Source organism: Pleurodeles waltl, chromosome 1_1, assembly GCF_031143425.1.
Source record: "Pleurodeles waltl isolate 20211129_DDA chromosome 1_1, aPleWal1.hap1.20221129, whole genome shotgun sequence".
Classification (NCBI taxonomy): Eukaryota; Metazoa; Chordata; class Amphibia; order Caudata; family Salamandridae; genus Pleurodeles; species Pleurodeles waltl.
Genome location: NC_090436.1, coordinates 227691545 through 227711243, shown reverse-complemented (window position 1 = coordinate 227711243; position 19699 = coordinate 227691545). Strand labels below are relative to the sequence as shown.

At 43.5% G+C, this 19699-nt stretch overlaps 1 protein-coding gene across 12 annotated transcripts in view; it reads left to right on the top strand.

Annotated features, from left to right (window-relative positions):
• Positions 1 to 19699, top strand: part of LIFR (LIF receptor subunit alpha) — a 478307-nt gene that overhangs the window by 272260 nt on the left and 186348 nt on the right. For all 12 annotated transcript variants that reach the window (XM_069221314.1, XM_069221272.1, XM_069221277.1 and 9 more), the window contains 2 exons: positions 10329 to 10492; positions 12770 to 12944. In XM_069221314.1, the coding sequence (XP_069077415.1) occupies positions 10329 to 10492; positions 12770 to 12944 (339 nt within the window). The remainder of the gene's footprint in view (positions 1 to 10328; positions 10493 to 12769; positions 12945 to 19699) is intronic.

Below are 19699 nucleotides of genomic sequence, written 5' to 3'. Positions count from 1 at the left end.
AGATTCACCCTCAAGTGCTTCAACTATACTTTCAGCAATGGGGAACACCAGACATAGGGGGTCATTCTGACCCCCGCCGGCGGCGGAAGCCGCCCACCTGGCGGGAACCGCCAGAAGACCGTACCGCGGTCAAAAGACCGCGGCGGTCATTCTGACTTTCCCGCTGGGCTGGCGGGCGACCGCCAAAAGGCCACCCCTGCCCGCCCAGCGGGGAAAGCACCAGCAACGAGGAAGCCGGCTCCGAATGGAGCCGGCGGAGTTGCTGGTGTGCGACGGGTGCAGTTTCACCCGTCGCGATTTTCAGTGTCTGCCAAGCAGACACTGAAAATCTCAATGGGGCCCTGTTAGGGGGCCCCTGCAGTGCCCATGCCAGTGGCATGGGCACTGCAGGGGCCCCCAGGGGCCCCACGACACCCGTTCCCGCCATCCTGTTTCTGGCGGTGAAAACCGCCAGACACAGGATGGCGGGAAGGGGGTCGGAATCCCCATGGCGGCGCTGCTTGCAGCGCCGCCGTGGAGGATTCCCTGGGGCAGCGGGAAACCGGCGGGAAACCGCCGGTTTCCCATTTCTGACCACGGCTTTACCGCCGCGGTCAGAATTGCCCCAGAAGCACCGCCAGCCCGTTAGCGGTGCTTCCTCCGTCCCCTGCCCTGGCGGTCTATGACTGCCAGGGTAGGAATCACCCCCATAGATCTGTTCATCACAAGCGAAAACGCAAAGAAATGCCAAAACTTCACATCCAGGTACCTACATCCCCTATCCAAGGGCAATGCTCTATGGATGAATTGGTCAGGGATATTTGCTTACACTTTTCACCCTCTCCCGCTCATTCCATTTCTAGTCAACAAACTACGTCAAAACACACTCAAACTAATACTCATAGCGCCAACGTGGGCACGTCAACCCTGGTACACAACACTATTAGACCTGTCAGTAGTACCACATATCAAACTCCCAAACAGACCAGATCTGTTAACACAAAACAAACAGCAGATCAGGCATCCACATCCCAACATACTCAATCTAGCGATTTAGCTCCTGAGGTCATAAAATTAGGGTATCTACAACTACCAACTGAATGAATGGAAGTAATTAAACAAGCAAGAAGACCCACTACCAGGCAGTGCTATGCCAACAAATGGAAAAGATATGTGCATTACTGTCAATCTAAACAAATTACCCCACTTTCAGCATCAATACAAGACATTGTATGTTTTTTGCTTCATTTGCAAAAAGCAAACTTAGCTTTTTCATCCATAAAAATACATCTCACTGCAATTTCCGCGTACTTGCAAAATATACAGCGCAGCTCTTTATTTAGAATTCCTGTTATCAAAGCCTTCATGGAGGGGTTAAAACGCATCATCCCACCTAGAACGCCTCCAGTGCCTTCATGGTATCTAAACATAGTGCTCACACGACTTATGGGCCCACCATTTGAACCTATGCACTCATGTCAGATTCAATACCTAACATGGAAAGTTGCCTTCCTAGTTGCAATTACTTCATTGCGAAGAGTTAGTGAAATTCAAGCTTTCACAATTCAAGAACCGTTCATACAAGTACACAAACATAAAGTCGTACTATGAACTAACCCTAAATTTCTTCCAAAAGTTGTATCACCTTTTCATATCAATCAAACAGTGGAACTACCAGTCTTCTTCCCACAGCCAGATTCTGTGGCAGAAAGAGCCATGCATACATTAGATATTAAAAGAGCCCTAATGTATTACATAGATAGAACTAAATCATTTAGAAAGACTAAACAGTTATTTGTGGCTTTCCAAAAACCACATACTGGTAACCCCATTTCAAAACAAGGTTTAGCAAGATGGATAGTAAAATGCATCCAAACAAGTTACCTTAAAGCTAAAAGGCAGCTCTTAGTTGCACCTAAAGCACACTCCACAAGGAAAAAGGAGCTACAGTGGCTTTCTTAGGAAATATACCAATGGCTGAAATTTGTAAAGCAGCTACTTAGTTAACACCACATACATTTACCAAACATTACTGTGTAGATGTTTTAGCAACGCAGCAAGCCACAGTAGGACAAGCTGTACTAAGAACATTATTTCAAACAACTTCAACTCCTACAGGCTAACCATCGCTTTTATGGGAGGAAAAACTGTAGTCTATGCATAGCATGTGTATCTGCAGCTACACATGCCATCGAATGGAAAATGTCACTTACCCAGTGTACATCTGTTCATGGCATGTTCAGCTGCAGATTCACATGCACCCTCCCACCTCCCCGGGAGCCTGTAGCCGTTTAAGTTCAACATTTACTTGTACATATGTATATATATATTCCTTTTACATGGACATCTCTTTTCTTTATACTGTATCACTCCTACCTTACCCTCTGTGGGAAAACAATCTAACATGGAGTCGATGCCCATGCGCAATGGGGTCGAAGAGGAGGAGTCACTCGATCCCGTGACTCGAAAACATTTCTTCGAAGAAAAACAACTTGTAACACTCCGAGCCCAACACTAGATGGCAGACGGTATGCATAGCATGTGAATCTGCAGCTGAACATGCCCCGAACAGAGGTACACTTGGTAAGTGACATTTTCCATATATATATATATATATATATATATATATATATATATAGATATATATATATATATATATATATATAGATAGATAGATAGATAGATAGATAGATACATATATATATATATATGTTCGATGGCATGTGTAGCTGCAGATACACATGCTGTGCACATCCCACCATCTGGTGTTGGGCTCGGAGTGTTACAAGTTGTTTTTCTTCGAAGAAGTCTTTTCGAGTCACGAGACCGAGGGAGTCCTCCCATTTCGGCTCCATTGCGCATGGGCGTCGACTCCATCTTAGATTGTTTTTTTTCCGCCATCGGGTTCGGACGTGTTCCTTTTCGCTCCGTGTTTCGGGTCGGAAAGTTAGTTAGAATCTCGGAAAAATCGTCGGTATTGTTTGCGTTCGGTATCGGGTTAGTTACAACAGATCGACACCGACTTTGGAAGAGCTCCGGTAGCCCTTTGGGTTTTTTTTTCGATCCCCCGTCGGGGCCTGGTCGGCCCGGCCACGTGTCTCTTCAAGGCTGATGGAACGGACCCCATTCCGCTTCTGCCCAAAATGCCATAACAAATATCCATATACAGATCAGCATCTGGTCTGTAACTTGTGTTTGTCGCCGGAACACAAGGAAGATACTTGTGAAGCCTGTCGAGCGTTTCGGTCCAGGAAGACACTAAGAGACCGAAGAGCAAGGAGACTGCAAATGGCGTTGGCGCCGACAGGACAACAGCGAGGAAGAAACATTCTCCATCCAGGAATCGGACTCAGATGAGATCGATCCTGAAGAAACGCCGAAAACCATGAGTAAGACGTCGAAACACAAAACTCACGAAAAAACAACTAAAGCCCAGGGGACGCCACCACCAACAGGCCATGGCTTAACCCGGAAAATAGGTGACCGATCATCGGCACCGAAAAAGGGCACACTGGTGGCGAAGTCATCCGACTCCGGTCGAGATACCGCCACACAGCAATCTCGGGCCCGAGATAGTGGCTCCGAACAGGTTCGGCACCGAGATAGCGGCACCGAAATGGGTCGGCACAGAGAGACCACGACGCCAAAAGTAAAGAAGGTTTCGTTGAAACCGAAAAAAGCAGCCGAAAAGGTTTCGATACCGAAACATCCGGCCTCGGAACCGAAAACAAGTTCCTACACTGAGGAACAAGGACTGTCCGCACAAATGAAAACACATAGATTTGGACAGGAATTGGAAACAATAGAGCCAGACTATACACAAAGAAGGCTCCATATCCAAAATGAAACAGGGAAAATCAGTACTCTCCCTCCAATTAAAATGAAACACAAACTTGCCTTCCAAGAGAAAGACAAGCAGCCACAGGCAAAGGTGGCTAAACAAGTAACCCCGCCACCATCTCCACAATGCTCTCCACAACCATCACCGGTAGCCACTCCACCAATGATGCAATCCCCAACTCATACAGGAATGAGTCAAGATGTCCCGGACGCATGGGACCTTTATGACGCACCAGTGTCAGATAATAATCCTGAATGTTATCCAACTAGACCGTCGCCACCAGAGGATAGTACAGCCTACGCACCGGTGGTGTCAAGAGCAGCAGCATTTCATAATGTCAGCCTGCATGCTGAGCCCATTGAAGACGACTTTCTTTTTAACACACTGTCGTCCACACACAGCCAGTATCAAAGTCTTCCTATGCTACCCGGAATGCTAAAACACTCCAAACAAGTGTTTGAAGAGCCTGTAAAAGGAAGGGCCATTACTCCAAGAGTGGAGAAAAAATATAAACCGCCACCAACAGACCCCGTGTACATCACACAACAGCTAACACCGGACTCAGTTGTAGTAGGGGCAGCGTGCAAGAGAGCGAACTCACATAGTTCAGGAGATGCACCATCTCCAGATAAAGAAAGTCGAAAAATTTGACGCAGCAGGCAAGAGGGTGGTGGCACAGGCAGCAAACCAGTGGCGTATTGCCAATTCACAGGCTTTGTTAGCCAGATACGATAGGGCCCATTGGGACGAAATGCAACACTTTATAGAACATTTGCCCAAGGAGTTCCAAAAGAGAGCGCAGCAAGTAGTAGAAGAAGGACAGAGTATCTCCAACAATCCGATACGGTCAGCAATGGATGCTGCAGACACAGCTGCTAGAACTGTCAACACAGCAGTAACAATAAGGAGACATGCATGGCTGCGTACATCAGGATTTAAACCAGAAATACAGCAAGCTGTGCTGAATATGCCATTCAACGGACAGCAGTTGTTTGGGCCGGAGGTGGACACTGCGATCGAAAAACTTAAGAAAGACACTGTCACGGCCAAAGCCATGTGCGCACTCTACTCCCCACAGAGCAGAGGCACATTTAGAAAAACACAGTTTAGAGGAGGGTTTCGAGGACAAAGCACAGAACCCACAACCTCACAAACAAGACCCACTTACCAGAGCCAGTATCAGCAGGGAAGTTTTCGGGGACAATTTAGAGGGGGACAATTCCAAAAGAATAGAGGAAAGTTCCAAAGCCCCAAAACTCCTCAAAATAAACAGTGACTTCCAAGTCACAAATCCCCAACACATAACATCTGTGGGGGGGAGACTAACCAAGTTTTACAAACATTGGGAGGAAATAACAACAGACACTTGGGTCCTAGCAATTATCCAGCATGGTTATTGCATAGAATTTCTCAAATTCCCTCCAAACGTCCCACCAAAAACACACAATATGTCAAAACAACATATAGATCTTCTAGGACTAGAAGTTCAGGCATTGCTACAAAAAGAAGCAATAGAATTAGTACCAAACCAACAGAAAGGGATAGGTGTTTACTCTCTGTACTTTCTCATACCCAAAAAAGACAAGAGTCTGAGACCTATACTAGATCTCAGAACATTAAATACATACATCAAATCAGATCACTTTCACATGGTGACATTACAGGACGTAATCCCACTGCTCAAACAACAAGACTACATGACAACACTAGACCTAAAGGATGCATATATCCATATACCGATACATCCTTCACACAGAAAGTACCTAAGGTTTGTATTCCAAGGGGTACATTACCAGTTCAAGGTGTTGCCATTCGGAATAACAACTGCGCCAAGAGTTTTTACAAAATGTCTGTCAGTAGTAGCTGCACATATAAGAAGGCAGCAAATACATGTCTTCCCGTACCTAGACGATTGGTTAATCAAAACCAACACGCTAAAACAGTGTTCACAACACACAAAGTACGTCATAGAAATCCTCCACAATCTAGGTTTCTCAATCAACTACACAAAGTCACACCTTCTGCCGTGTCAAACACAGCAATACTTAGGGGTGACAATCAACACAGCAAAAGGGATTGCCACTCCAAGCCCACAAAGGGTTCAAGCATTTCACAATGTAATAAAGACCATGTATCCAAAACAAAAGATACAAGTCAAAATGGTGATGAAACTACTAGGCATGATGTCCTCATGGATAGCCATTGTCCCGAACGCAAGGTTGCACATGCGGCCCTTACAACAGTGCCTAGCATCACAATGGTCACAAGCACAGGGTCAACTTCTAGATCTGGTGTTGATAGACCGCCAAACATACACCTCGCTTCAATGGTTGAACAGTATAAATTTAAACCAAGGGTGGCCTTTCCAAGACCCAGTGCCACAATATGTAATAACAACAGATGCCTCCATGATAGGGTGGGGAGCACACCTCAATCAACACAGCATCCAAGGACAATGGGACACTCAGCAAAAACAGTTTCACATAAATCACTTAGAACTATTGGCAGTATTTCTAGCGCTAAAAGCATTTCAACCCATAATAAGCCACAAACACATTCTTGTCAAAACAGACAACATGACAACAATGTATTACCTAAACAAACAAGGAGGGACACACTCAACACAGTTGTGTCTCCTGGCACAAAAAATATGGCATTGGGCGATTCACAACCACATTCGCCTAATAGCACAATTTATTCCTGGAATTCAAAACCAGTTAGCAGACAATCTCTCTCGGGATCACCCACAGATCCACGAATGGGAGATTCACCCCCAAATACTAAACAAATACTTCCAGAATTGGGGAACACCACAAATAGATCTATTTGCAACAAAGGAAAACGCAAAATGCCGAAACTTTGCATCCAGGTACCCACAAGATCAGTCTCAGGGCAATGCGTTATGGATGAGCTGGTCAGGGATATTTGCTTACGCTTTGCCCACTCTTTCCATATCTGGTAAACAAATTGAGTCAAAACAAACTCAGACTCATACTGATAGCACCAACATGGGCAAGACAACCTTGGTACACAACACTACTAGACCTCTCTGTAGTGCCTCATGTCAAACTACCAAACAGACCAGATCTGTTAACACAACACAAACAACAGATCAGGCATCCAAATCCAGCATCACTGAATCTAGCAATTTGGCTCCTGAAGTCCTAGAATTTGGACACTTAGACCTTACACAGGAATGTATGGAGGTCATAAAACAAGCTAGAAAACCTACCTCTAGACATTGCTATGCAAATAAGTGGAAAAGATTTGTTTATTACTGCCATAATAATCAAATTCAAACCTTACACGCATCTGCAAAAGACATCCTAAGATACTTACTACATTTGCAAAAGTCAAAGCTAGCTTTCTCTTCCATAAAGATACATCTAACCGCAATTTCAGCTTACCTGCAAATTACGCACTCAACCTCACTATTTAGGATACCAGTCATAAAAGCGTTTATGGAAGGACTAAAGAGAATTATACCACCAAGAACACCACCAGTTCCTTCATGGAACCTCAACATTGTCTTAACACGACTCATGGGTCCACCCTTTGAGCCCATGCACTCTTGTGAAATGCAATACTTAACATGGAAAGTTGCATTTTTAATTGCCATCACATTTCTAAGAAGAGTGAGTGAAATTCAAGCCTTTACCATACAAGAACCATTTATTCAAATACACAAGCATAAAGTAGTTCTACGGACAAATCCCAAAATTTTACCAAAAGTTATATCACTGTTCCACTTGAATCAAACAGTAGAATTACCAGTGTTCTTCCCACAGCCAGACTCTGTAGCTGAAAGAGCACTACATACATTAGACATCAAAAGAGCGTTAATGTACTACATTGACAGAACAAAACTAATTCGAAAAACAAAACAATTATTAATTGCTTTCCAAAAACCTCATGCAGGTAATCCAATTTCTAAACAAGGCATTGCTAGATGGATAGTTAAGTGTATTCAAACCTGCTATCTTAAAGCAAAGAGAGAACTGCCTATTACACCAAAGGCACACTCAACCAGAAAGAAAGGTGCTACCATGGCCTTTCTAGGAAATATTCCAATGACCGAAATATGTAAGGCAGCTACATGGTCTACGCCTCATACATTTACCAAACACTACTGTGTAGATGTGTTAACAGCACAACAAGCCACAGTAGGTCAAGCAGTACTACGAACATTGTTTCAAACAACTTCAACTCCTACAGGATGAACCACCGCTTTTGGGGAGATAACTGCTTACTAGTCTATGCACAGCATGTGTATCTGCAGCTACACATGCCATCGAACGGAAAATGTCACTTACCCAGTGTACATCTGTTCGTGGCATTAGTTGCTGCAGATTCACATGCGCCCACCCGCCTCCCCGGGAGCCTGTAGCCGTTAAGAAGTTGATCTTGAACATTTGTAAATTTGAAAATATATTACTTTAAACTACATTATGTACATTACTCTATTGCATGGGCACTATTACTAGCATACACAACTCCTACCTCACCCTCTGCGGGGGAAAACAATCTAAGATGGAGTCGACGCCCATGCGCAATGGAGCCGAAATGGGAGGAGTCCCTCGGTCTCGTGACTCGAAAAGACTTCTTTGAAGAAAAACAACTTGTAACACTCCGAGCCCAACACCAGATGGCGGGATGTGCACAGCATGTGAATCTGCAGCGACTAATGCCACGAACAGATGTACACTGGGTAAGTGACATTTTCCATATATTTGTGTGTGTGTGTTTGTGTGTTATTTAATTGATTACTAATGGCCAAATCATTTCTAAGTGTTGCAGCAACTCCAAGATGGCATTTGCGAACCTTAAACACATGTGAAGTTTTAATTAATATATTTTTGTTGTTTTAGATTCATCGTTTGTTAGTGGAAGGATAGGCTTTCGCAGCTGCTTTTGTTAATATTTATCTGCCAATGAATGGATATTTGCATGAAGAATTTAGACATCTTCCTTTTGACGAGTACATGACTGAACAGAGGATATTGATTAAACAAAGAGACAAATTAACTGAGAAGTAACTCAGACTGAGGATCTAATTTTCTATATTTCACCATGCATTCATTGTTAAAATAGTTTGTCACATTTTGTGTATTGATTATTTACATTTATTGTCAATTACAGACAATTACATTGAATATCAATTACAGAAATGTAACAGGGTATCCTTTATTTTGTGACTCAATTATAGCCCCCGTTTATTTTTTCCTTGAAGGGTGAAGAACCTAACAAAGATGGCTCAGACCGAGATGTACTAGATAATTTCACTATATACACATTTGCTTAATTAAATTGCTACAAATTTGTACTTACCTCCTTAGTGTTGTTCTTTTTTTAAACCCTTAAATATTCCTTGCATTTCTAATTTAAATTTTCAGGGCCTCATGATGAGCTGGCGAGCCGACCATCAGCCCGCCATCCCCATGGAGAGGAGACAACCGCGGAGCTGGCAGTCTCCCCCCAAGCCCATTACAAGGTTTCCGTGGGCTGACCAGCGGAAACCACAGAAAACTGAGATTTCCACTGGTCAGCTCAGTGGAAACCGTGCAGCAGAATTAGTCTGGGCTCCTAATGGAACTGAGGCCAATGTCATCACACAAAAGGGGCCTCCAGCTCCCTCAGAATGCACAGTGTCTGCCATAGCAGATAGTGTGTATTCTGAGGGTGCTGAGCAGGGGGGTCCCCTGCTCCGCCCATGCCACAGGTATCCTGTGGCCCCAGCACTGTTTCCTCCAGCCTTTCCATGGTGGGAGCCCCACCATGGAAAGGCTGGCAGAAAAAGGAGTCGTGATCAGCATGGTTGCACTGAGTTCAGCACCACCGTGGCTGACCACGAGTCTACACCCCCTGTCAGCCCGTCGGGAACCATGTTCCTGGCGGTGATGGTGGTCCCCTGGCACTAGACCACCAGGGTTGTAATGTGACAGTCTGACCGCCTGGAGTGCGGCGGTCTGACCATCACCACAGGTATGGTGGTCTTAAGACCACCAGCCTCATAATGAGCTCTGCAGTCTTCTTTTTGAGCATTTAATAATGTTGAGTTTTCATGAGCTTATATTCTTTCAGGTAAACAATTAATACACATCAGAGCTAGAGTAGTCTCCCGACATCATGATATTTTTCTTTTAATAAATCTCTAAGGTGGTGCTGAAGTTGGATGTGTACGTATAGGCAGCATCCCAAACCCTCACTGTGTACTTTAAAGCAAGAAAGAAAACTTAGTTATTTTTAGTCTTATGTTTTGGCCTGTTAAACCAGGTCCACATAAGTCTAAAACACACATTAAACGTCTTTAAATAAATATAATTTGTATTTTAAGAACTTCTTAGTTGTAGCTTTGATTTCTACTATTTTTTAGCAATATGTATGTATAAACTTAAAATTTAATGGGTAGTTCTAATAACTTTTCCTGAAATGTTATTTTGTAATAATTTAAACGTAGTCACTGTTTATGTTTACGGTCATACTTATTGACCCCTGCTTTTCTTTTAAGCTTTCGTTCCATATGAACCTCAAATAGTGCGGATGACCCCTGACTATGCAACAAGCTCACTTTTCGTGGAATGGAAAGGAAATGAATCTAGCTTTCCTGGAAGAGTTAAAGCAAGTTGGCAAATTCAGTTTCTGCGCACTGAAAACATGGAAGTGGCATCAACAGTATGTACTTTAAATTCTATATGCATATGTATGACTGAACAAAATAAGGATTCTTCCTATTAGTTTTATTCACTCTTGCTGAGAATGCCTTGGGGGGAGACTCTTGTTTTTTTTCAGAGGACAATGCAAAGCAAATCAACGTTTGTCATGTGGTGAATGTACTTTGTCTAGTTAGCACTTGTAAAATGGACCATATCAGAGCAGAGAGCACAGGAGGCAAAAGAGTCTGATTCCTGTAATTTTTCCAGCTTGGGTCATAATTATTTAGTTCTGCACACTGGTGGTGCTTCTACCTATTTGTGAAACCTTATATACCTAGTCAATCTACTACAAACGCTCAACTGCTGGCTTCCGCCATCTTTCCTTCCTTCTGCAGTGCTGCCCTGAAAGTTCACCCATTCTCTTCAAGGCTGATTAAAATACTAAGGTTGTTTTCCCTTTTAATGTCTTAAATCAGACATGGTTTTAAGTATCTCTTAGAAATATATTGCTTGTTGGGAATCAGCTCTGTTTTCTGATAACAACAGAAGTCTGAATATGTGATCTACACATTTTGGTTTCATCTTCTTTTGGCATCTCTGTGATTCCAGTATAATGAGAGTGGAATGTATATGCAGAGGCGGTGAGCAGATAGAGCAGGAAAGCACCTGTTCACCAGCATCTAAATTATTTAAAAAGTGCTCTTGAAGTATTTGGCAACAATCAGCCAGTATATGTCCTGCTTCGATTCCACATTAGACTAATTGACCTATTTTGTTTGTATGCTGTGTAAGAGGAATTTACTAGTAAATGCTCGATTTGCTTTGTGGAGTCCTGCCTTCTTCTCAGCTTTATAAAAAAGCCTCACTGCCATAAAACAGCCATTTGAAGGACTTGCAGCACTTGAATAATTGATGTTATTCCTCATTGTAAACCTTTGGCCAGCAAGTGTTTGCGTGGACTCTCAATCCTCTGTGCTGTCTTGATTATTTTTCAGAATATTTCTGTCATCAGATTTCTATTTTAATTCCTTTTCTTGGATCGCAGTAGTCAGTGCTTAAATTGAGCCAGTGGTTGCCAGTGCGGGACACCGGCAGTTATTTCTGAGGGACGGCACTTAGTTTTCTGCATCAGGTATTTACTGTGAGCAAAAGACATTGATAACAGAGGAAGAGAAAGATGGAAAAGCATCTCAAAGACAGAAAGTAGAAAGCTGCAAGAGTTAAGTAAAGGGTCATGGAGTGTCTGCAAATGGATTAAGGAGGCCCCAGATGGCTTTTGGATTACACTGCCTCAGTATTCAGTGTTCATACATTTAAATGTAGCAGACGCATGTTTTAAAGGAGAACTTTGGACACTGGCACGTTTTTATTCACAAATTAAGCATCTGGCAATAGTGCAACCAGGTGGTGGCTATAGATGAGTTTGATTGGATGAAGTAAAAGGAGCAGGTATAAGGATAACCAGCAAGCAAAAGACATTGCAAGGAATATGATGAGAAGTCTGTTATATCAGCTGATGTGTTTTAAGAGATATGTATTTTAGGAGGTCCTCAGTTCTAGATAATATTGTTGTGAGTGAAGGAGTAAAGGAAGAGAGAGAGAAGCCTTCAGCAAAGAATAATCTACCACCAAAATGTTTGTACCCCCTGTTGAATCTCCAGATGGTCTTTTTATGACAGTCTGTGATTAACATTCTCTTATTGCATTGATGTCCCATAATGTAAAGTGGTCTGGACATTTCTAAGAACTCCTGATGTCATTGTGAATGTGGTTTTCAGACTTGATATAATATTTTCATTGCTCTTTTTTAAAGAATGATTTGAAATCAAGTCCCGCCTGAAGGAGAGAGGTGCCCTTCAACTAGTTATGGCTTATTGTTGTATATTGAACTTCTGAAAACAAAAAAACAATTTTGTTTCTGTCACATTTGGGTAGGGTTGCCTGTCAAATCTGTTCACTGGAACTTTGTGCCATGCTGTTAATGAATCACTTCTCTAAACATTTACCAGTGTGTTGCCATGTTTACTGACTTAGGCACTTAATTAATTGAAATCTGATTTTATGTCACAGGGCCAAATTCTGCTTCTGATGCACAGCACCATTCAGATTTTCAAAAGACATAATGCACTTGTTTGATGGAATGGATTGATGGATGCCTTTTGTAGTGTGAATGCTTTTTACTGCAGAAGTAATGGACATGCTGTTTTAGAACGGAAGTAAGCATGCTTTGCTGTTGGTTAAACACTGTTCCATGTATGATTCATAACAAGAAATTAATGGGTGTTTTTCATTGTAGAACCTGTATAGTACAACCTGGGCTGAAAAAGCTGAAACATTTAATTATACCTGGACCTCTGATATGGCTTTGGAGTGTACCTCACACTCAGTGAGAATAAGATGCTACCTGCATGAGAAATACTATGATGGCGACAAGAAATGGAGTGATTGGAGCAGTATTGAGACAGTTCCTGGTAGGGCTTTTAAATGTGTGTTCAATTATTTGAGAAACTTGATTTATTGATGTTTGTTTGAAGTCCTATTACAAATGTGAGCAGGTATGAAGCATTGTTTTGGAAAGGTAAAAGGAATTGTAGTATGGCCTTCTTGGACCCAACTTGTTTCTCCATTTTTAGTTGCATATTTTAGGTTGACATTTTTTATAGCAATTATATTTTACATGTTTGACTCTTACACAATAATATACTGAGAATGCACTGCACATGCGGTTAGTTTCCAGTAAGCCTTTCTCTCCGTGTAATCTGTATACTCTGATTAAGGCTATGAACATAGAGCAAGATACCCCAGTGCTTACGTTGTCCATTTGGAGACAACGTCTAAACAGACTTATCATCGCAAGCATCTCAAGCACAGTGTGGTTTTGATTATATAAACCGTGTACTGCCCCATACGGATCAGAGGAGCACTTTAGCAGTGACTGTCCTGGACCCGATGTTGTGCTCGACATGCAGCGCTGGTGATGCGCTGACCTTTTATCTTGCAGGGAATGATAACCAACTCTACTTCAGACCTGCTTCCTAGCCCAGCTATCTAGGTATGGGGGTTCAAGCTATTCTTCGAGATCTGGCAGAGGGTACACCCACTATGCTCTCAGAGTGAAGGTAGTTATAGGTAGGTATGTAGAGAAATAAGATTTCAATGGTTGGATTGTTTATTCTATTCACCATGTTGATGATGCTGGCTACAATTGTTTGTTTTATCTGCATAATAATCACAGCTCCTTCTCTCTATGTAAGAATATGATTATTTTAATAAATATTTGAAAACCTTTATTTGTATCTTTCTTGTGTTCACCCTGAGAGTGTATGAGTAAACAAAAGGGTAAGATATGTTTTCACAATTTCCTTGGGAATCAGAAGTTTCATGTTCGAGAAGGCCAAAATATTTGCTACCCTGGGAAAGTTAGGGGTTCAGGTGGAGGACTGGGTGGTAGCTAGGAATTTGGCTGACATTTCCTGATAATGTGGACAGACTCAGTCCCCACGTCTTGAAGATTCTGTCATCCTAATATGCAGTTTTACTTTTTGTGGGACCTGTATAACAGGATGGGTGGTTCTTAATAATAATAATAGAGAAGATTTTCATTGCTTATGCGTATGGAGAAAGTATGTAATACATACCAACTCATATTACACAAGCGAATCTTCATCCAATTGGACTCCTGTGATTGACAACCCGGTTATTGGAAAAGACGCCCCTGAATGTCTAAAAGTGCTGGAATGCCATACCAGTGGCATACTGTAAGTTATGCTAATGGCACTAACTTAAAAATAGACCCGATTGGCTACTTCCGCGTCTCACATTCTTTTGCAAGAAATGTAAAAACAATTCACATGACCTGCAGAAACAATTGAAGAAGGAACTACTATTTCTTAGAGAAAGTGTACCTTCTTTTACAGAGGAGTTGATGGGGCTCCACTCCCTATTCTTTATTGACCAGATGGGAAGCCCTGCTAATTTCTTGATAACTGTATACCTAGCTGCTTAGATCTGCTGCCCACACTACCTATCTAAATCTGCTCCCAGAGCTCTACCGTCCAGCATGGAGCACGCTTCTTTTCTTTACTTGACTGGCCTGGTATTTTGAGGGTAGGAAGCCAGGAGGATAGCTGTGGTGACAGCTACTCTCAAACCACAGTGTTATCAGCCAAAAGAAATAAGTTCCTTACTTGTGGAATGATCAGTCACTTCACAAAGGTGTGCAGGACCAATGGCACCTGCTCTGCATCTGCCCAATGACACTAACTGCTCCACTGGTGAAATTGAAGAAAATTGAACCATCTGTGCTATCTATATGATGGACAAAATTGCATGTTGCTGGAAAGTGCACTCCAAATACCAAGGCAACATGCAGGGATAAACCATGACAGTCTTAATTGACATTGGTACTGTTGTAAACATGTTTGAGAACCATTTGAAGTATTTTAAACCAGCATGAACCCTCATGAAAACCAGGTTCTGCATCTATGGTTATATATAGAAGTAACACTCCCATCGTCCTGCGTGCTATCTTCTGTGGTTTTATTCAGCCACAAAACGTATGGCTAATGACACCATCTTTGCAGCTGAAAAATGCTCTGAATTGCTTTGAGATGCTGATCAGGCTGCTGCTCTGCTGAGAATCTATGCCCCATTCAGTTTGCACTATACACCTAGACTAGGCAGTTTGAGGCTGGGCTAGAAGAATTCCAGCATCTTTTTCACAGGATTTAGAACTTGAAAATATGTTGTTTTTAAAATTCATGGTGGCAAAACTGTGCATTTAGTCACACTTAGCCACTGTACGGTGGACTTGAATCTGAGAAAAGAGGTCATAAGTTAACAGGAAGAGCTATGAAAAGCAGACGTTATCATGAACTGCCCCTTGAGTTTCTTCAGTTGTTGCACATGTGTCCAACACGGGGAACTTTTCATACCCACGGACCGGCGCTTTTTGAACTACACGATATGCCACATGACTCTTAACAGTGGACAACCTGGATGCTGAGGTGAATGGCATTCATTGACGTAAAGTGAAACCCAGGATGCCAGCAACTCATATTTGATCCAGAGTCTTGATATTCCACCACTTTGTCTCATGTTTATCATCACTAGTACCACAAAGATTTTTTTAAACGTGATGATATTCTGGTAAATGCCAGATCATGGCATGTGCAGCTGAAGATACACATGCTTTGCATGCTCCTATCATGTAAGTTGGGCTCCGATGTGTGCAACTTGTTACTGGTAATGCGCATGAGCATCGGCTCGATTGTTAGATTGTTTATTTCCGACATTTGGTGCACACAAGCATCCTGTGAGCTCCTGGTCAATGACCTCTGCTGTTCAGCACGTGTACCTCTCGGTTCTTTCACCTTGATGCGCAAAAACATTTTTTGTCTGCTTCAACAACAGTGACATCCATCAACTTCGACATCTGAGTTAGTTTCACTATCCCCCTCGGGGCTTCGTGAGCTTCTTCCACCGAGAATGAACACTCCATAATAGAAAAAAAAAACCTTTTCATTATTGTCCACAGTGCCATTCGAAATGCCTCTTAGCGGTTCACCATCAGGTCTGTAACCCGTGCCTTTTCCTAAAGCACGATGAAGCATCCTGTGCCGCCTGCCTTGCCTTCCGATCCAAAAAGATGCTCCAGTACCAACGAGGTTGGCGCCTAGCATGATGTACAGTAGCACAACTTCAAGAAGATGACATCCTTGGTCACTTTTGGAGGGGACCAAGGCATTAAGTTGGAGCCACAGCCAAATACTTCGGCCCACGAGGCCCTTCCCTTCAGCCCAGAATGAAGCTCTCACTCCAACTCCAAGGCAGTGGGACCGCCTATCATCCAACAGTAGACACTGAGTTTGAGTACAACACCCCCACCCTGTCCACCTCCACACCAGCACTGTTAGGCTGAGCACCGCCCTAGGGAGGGTCAGGTATCGAGCCTCAAAATCCTTGCTCAGACTTCAAGTCCTCCACTGCCTAAAGGTCATGGCTCTCATGGAACGAAGGCCTCAGAGCTGAGTCCGAGCCAGCTACCAGCAATGAAAGAACCTCTCAAGCCCTGGCCATCAGTGCTAACAATGCCTTCAAAGCAGGTACCGAAACCTGTCTTGGCTCCCAAGATTCCTTTGGCTCTGAAAAGCCATTCGGCATACAGTTTGCAGAAACCTACATCAAAGTGTTCAGCGCCTAAAGCCCCGTCGTTGGAGGAGAGTGGGGACCAAGGGTAGGCTATCCTTCTTTGGCTCCAGGAGGGCCCCAAGCCAGACAGTAGTGCTGTGCCATCCACCTTCAGACAGGGAGAATTATAACCAAGCCACCTCTGAAGAAGCAAGACTATCTGTCCTACAAACTAAAGTTGACTTTTGAGGCAAAGCTTTCTCAGGAATCCTCTCCTCCACTTAAGTTGAGGAAACACCATGACAGGGGCACCAGTCCAGCACCACCTCAGCACTCTGCACCACCTCCTCCACCTATTCTGACACTCCATCCTCCTCCTCCTTGACCTCCAGCTCCACCACTCCTTCCTCAAACACACACACCGAAGTGATCACCATGCTACTCTTATGAGAAAGGGAGCCCCTCTTACCAGAGATGTGTTAAGGCATGGGCACAGTGGGCTCTGGCCCATGGCCCCAGGCTTTCAGGGAGCCCCCTAATAGAGCCAGCTCTGTTCTGTAGAAAGCATTGTCCTGATTACCTTGATTAATTTGTCTTAAAAAACATTTTCCTTTAATATATTTTTAATGTGTGTGGGAGCCTAGTGCAGACATTTTGCTGAGAAATGTTGTGTTTATGATTCAAACAACGTCTATAAAAAAGGGTTCAATGGCATGTGTGGCTGTAGATACACATGCTGTGCATTATCCTGCCATCTAGTGTTGGGTTCGAAGTGCTTCAACACCTCCCAGAAGAATACCGTAAATGTGCACAGCAAATTGTCTCTGAAGGTCAGACAATTGCAAATAATTCAATTAGATGTGCACAAGATACGGCTGACACAGCTGCACGAGGGGTCAAAACTAGTATACTTCTTAGGAGACATACCTGTTTAGGGTGCTCTGGTTTCAACCAGAAGTACAACAAGCTGTCCTCAATATGCCCTTTGATGGGGAGCACCTATTTTGGGTCCCAGGTTGACTCTACCCTAGAAAAACTCAAAAAAGACACCAACACTGCTAGAGCGATTGGTGCCTTATAAAACCAACCAAACAGGGGTGTTGTTGCCACCCACTGTAAAGGGGTGGCTACAAAGCAGAAACTATCGCTGATCACTTTTTTCTTCGTAGCAGCGTCAAACCTCTTCCTCCTATTCCAGAGGTTTTTTAAGAGGAACATATAGAGGAAACAGCTCCAAGGCAGAAGAAAAACCACCAACACTCGTGGTTCACCATCCGCAGCCAAACATTGACTACCTCCACATTCCCCCTCCTCATTCCACTCCAGTAGGGGGGGCGTCTTCAATTTTACCACAAACAGTGGACAGACATAACCTCGGATCTATAGATCCTTTCCATTAGACAAAATTGTTATTGTCTAGAACTAACATCAACACCTCCAAACATTCCACCTCACAAACACAAAATGTCAACAGACCACCTCGCTCTTTTAAACGAAAATATTCAATCTCTACTGTCAAAACAAGCTATAGAAAAAGTTCCTATAGAATACCAAGGAACAGGAGTGTACTCACTTTACTTCCTCATTCCCAAAAAGGATGGCACTCTCAGGCCTATTTTAGATCTGAGAACCCTAAATCAATATATTATCTCAGAACATTTTCACATGGTCACACTTCAGGATGTGATTCCGTTGCTACAAAAAGGTGACTTCATGACCGCTCTAGATCTGAAAGACGCATACTTTCATATGCCAGTTCATCCTGTATAACGCAAGTATCTAAGGTTTGTAGTGGCAGGCTGACGCTATTAGTTCAAGGTTCTACCTTTCGGGGTTACAACCGCTCTCAGAGTATTCACCAAGTGTCTAGCAGTAGTTGCAGCACATCCAAGAAGGCAACACATACACATATTTCCTTACTTGGATGATTGGCTGATCAAAGCCAACACTTTGTCAATGTGAGTCTCACACTCAAATCACAGTAAACCTTCTTCACAAAAACAGGTTCACAATAAACTTCAGAAAATCACACTTACAGCCTCTACAGATTCAACTATACCTGGGGGCTATACTCAACACATAATTGGGCCTCGCTTACCCCAATCCAGTACGTGTTCACAATTTTCAACACATAGGTGGTCATTACAACCCTGGCGGACGGTGTTAAAGCGGCGGTAAGACCGCCAACAGGCCGGCGGTAAAAAAATTTGAATTACGACCGTGGCGGAAACCGCCAACAAAGACAGCCACTTTAACACTCCTACCGCCACGGCGGTACAGACAAACAGCTTGGCGGTCACCGCCAACAGACAGGCGGGAGACAATGTACCTCCCACAGTATCACAACCTACCAATCCGCCACCTTTTCCGGGGCGGATTCACCGCGGATAAAAACACGGCAGAAACAGCCATTTCAAAGAGAAAACGCTCACCTCTACACACTCCACGAGGAAGGAGGGCACCATGGAGCTGGAACTCCATATTCTTCCTGCACTAGTCTTCCTGCTCCTATAAGACGATCATCAACGCTGGCGGAGAAGACAACGGTGAGTACTGCACCTACGACATAGGGGAGGGGGAGGCAAAAGACAGGAACACACACAACCAACATCCCAACCCCCACCCCGACCCTCACCCACTAGAACACACACACCAATGCATATCCAAACATTACAGTAACAACCCCCAACCCCCCCTGAAGAATGCAAAGACAAAAGGAAATTAGTTCAACCATTGTAATATATCAAAATACAGTAACCAAATATATACAGATGATATATATACACATTAAACAAAATATACATCACGATTAGTAGTGCAGGCAATGCACCATTCAATGTCCGTGGACCACTGGGCCCAAAATGCAGGGGCGAGGCCCACACCAGATACCTGATCAAAACAGAGAGAACACTGCCGGGGCATCAGATAGAAATACAACAGGCACCTCAGGGGGAAGGGAAGGGGGAGCACCTCAGCCGTATGAGTGCACCACGCCAGATCCACGAGGGGGCTCCATGCCCATTGATGTATCCTGGGGAGTGCAAAGCCACAGTCTCTCAAGTCTCTACAGTGGGTGGTTTGCCCACTGTACCATCCT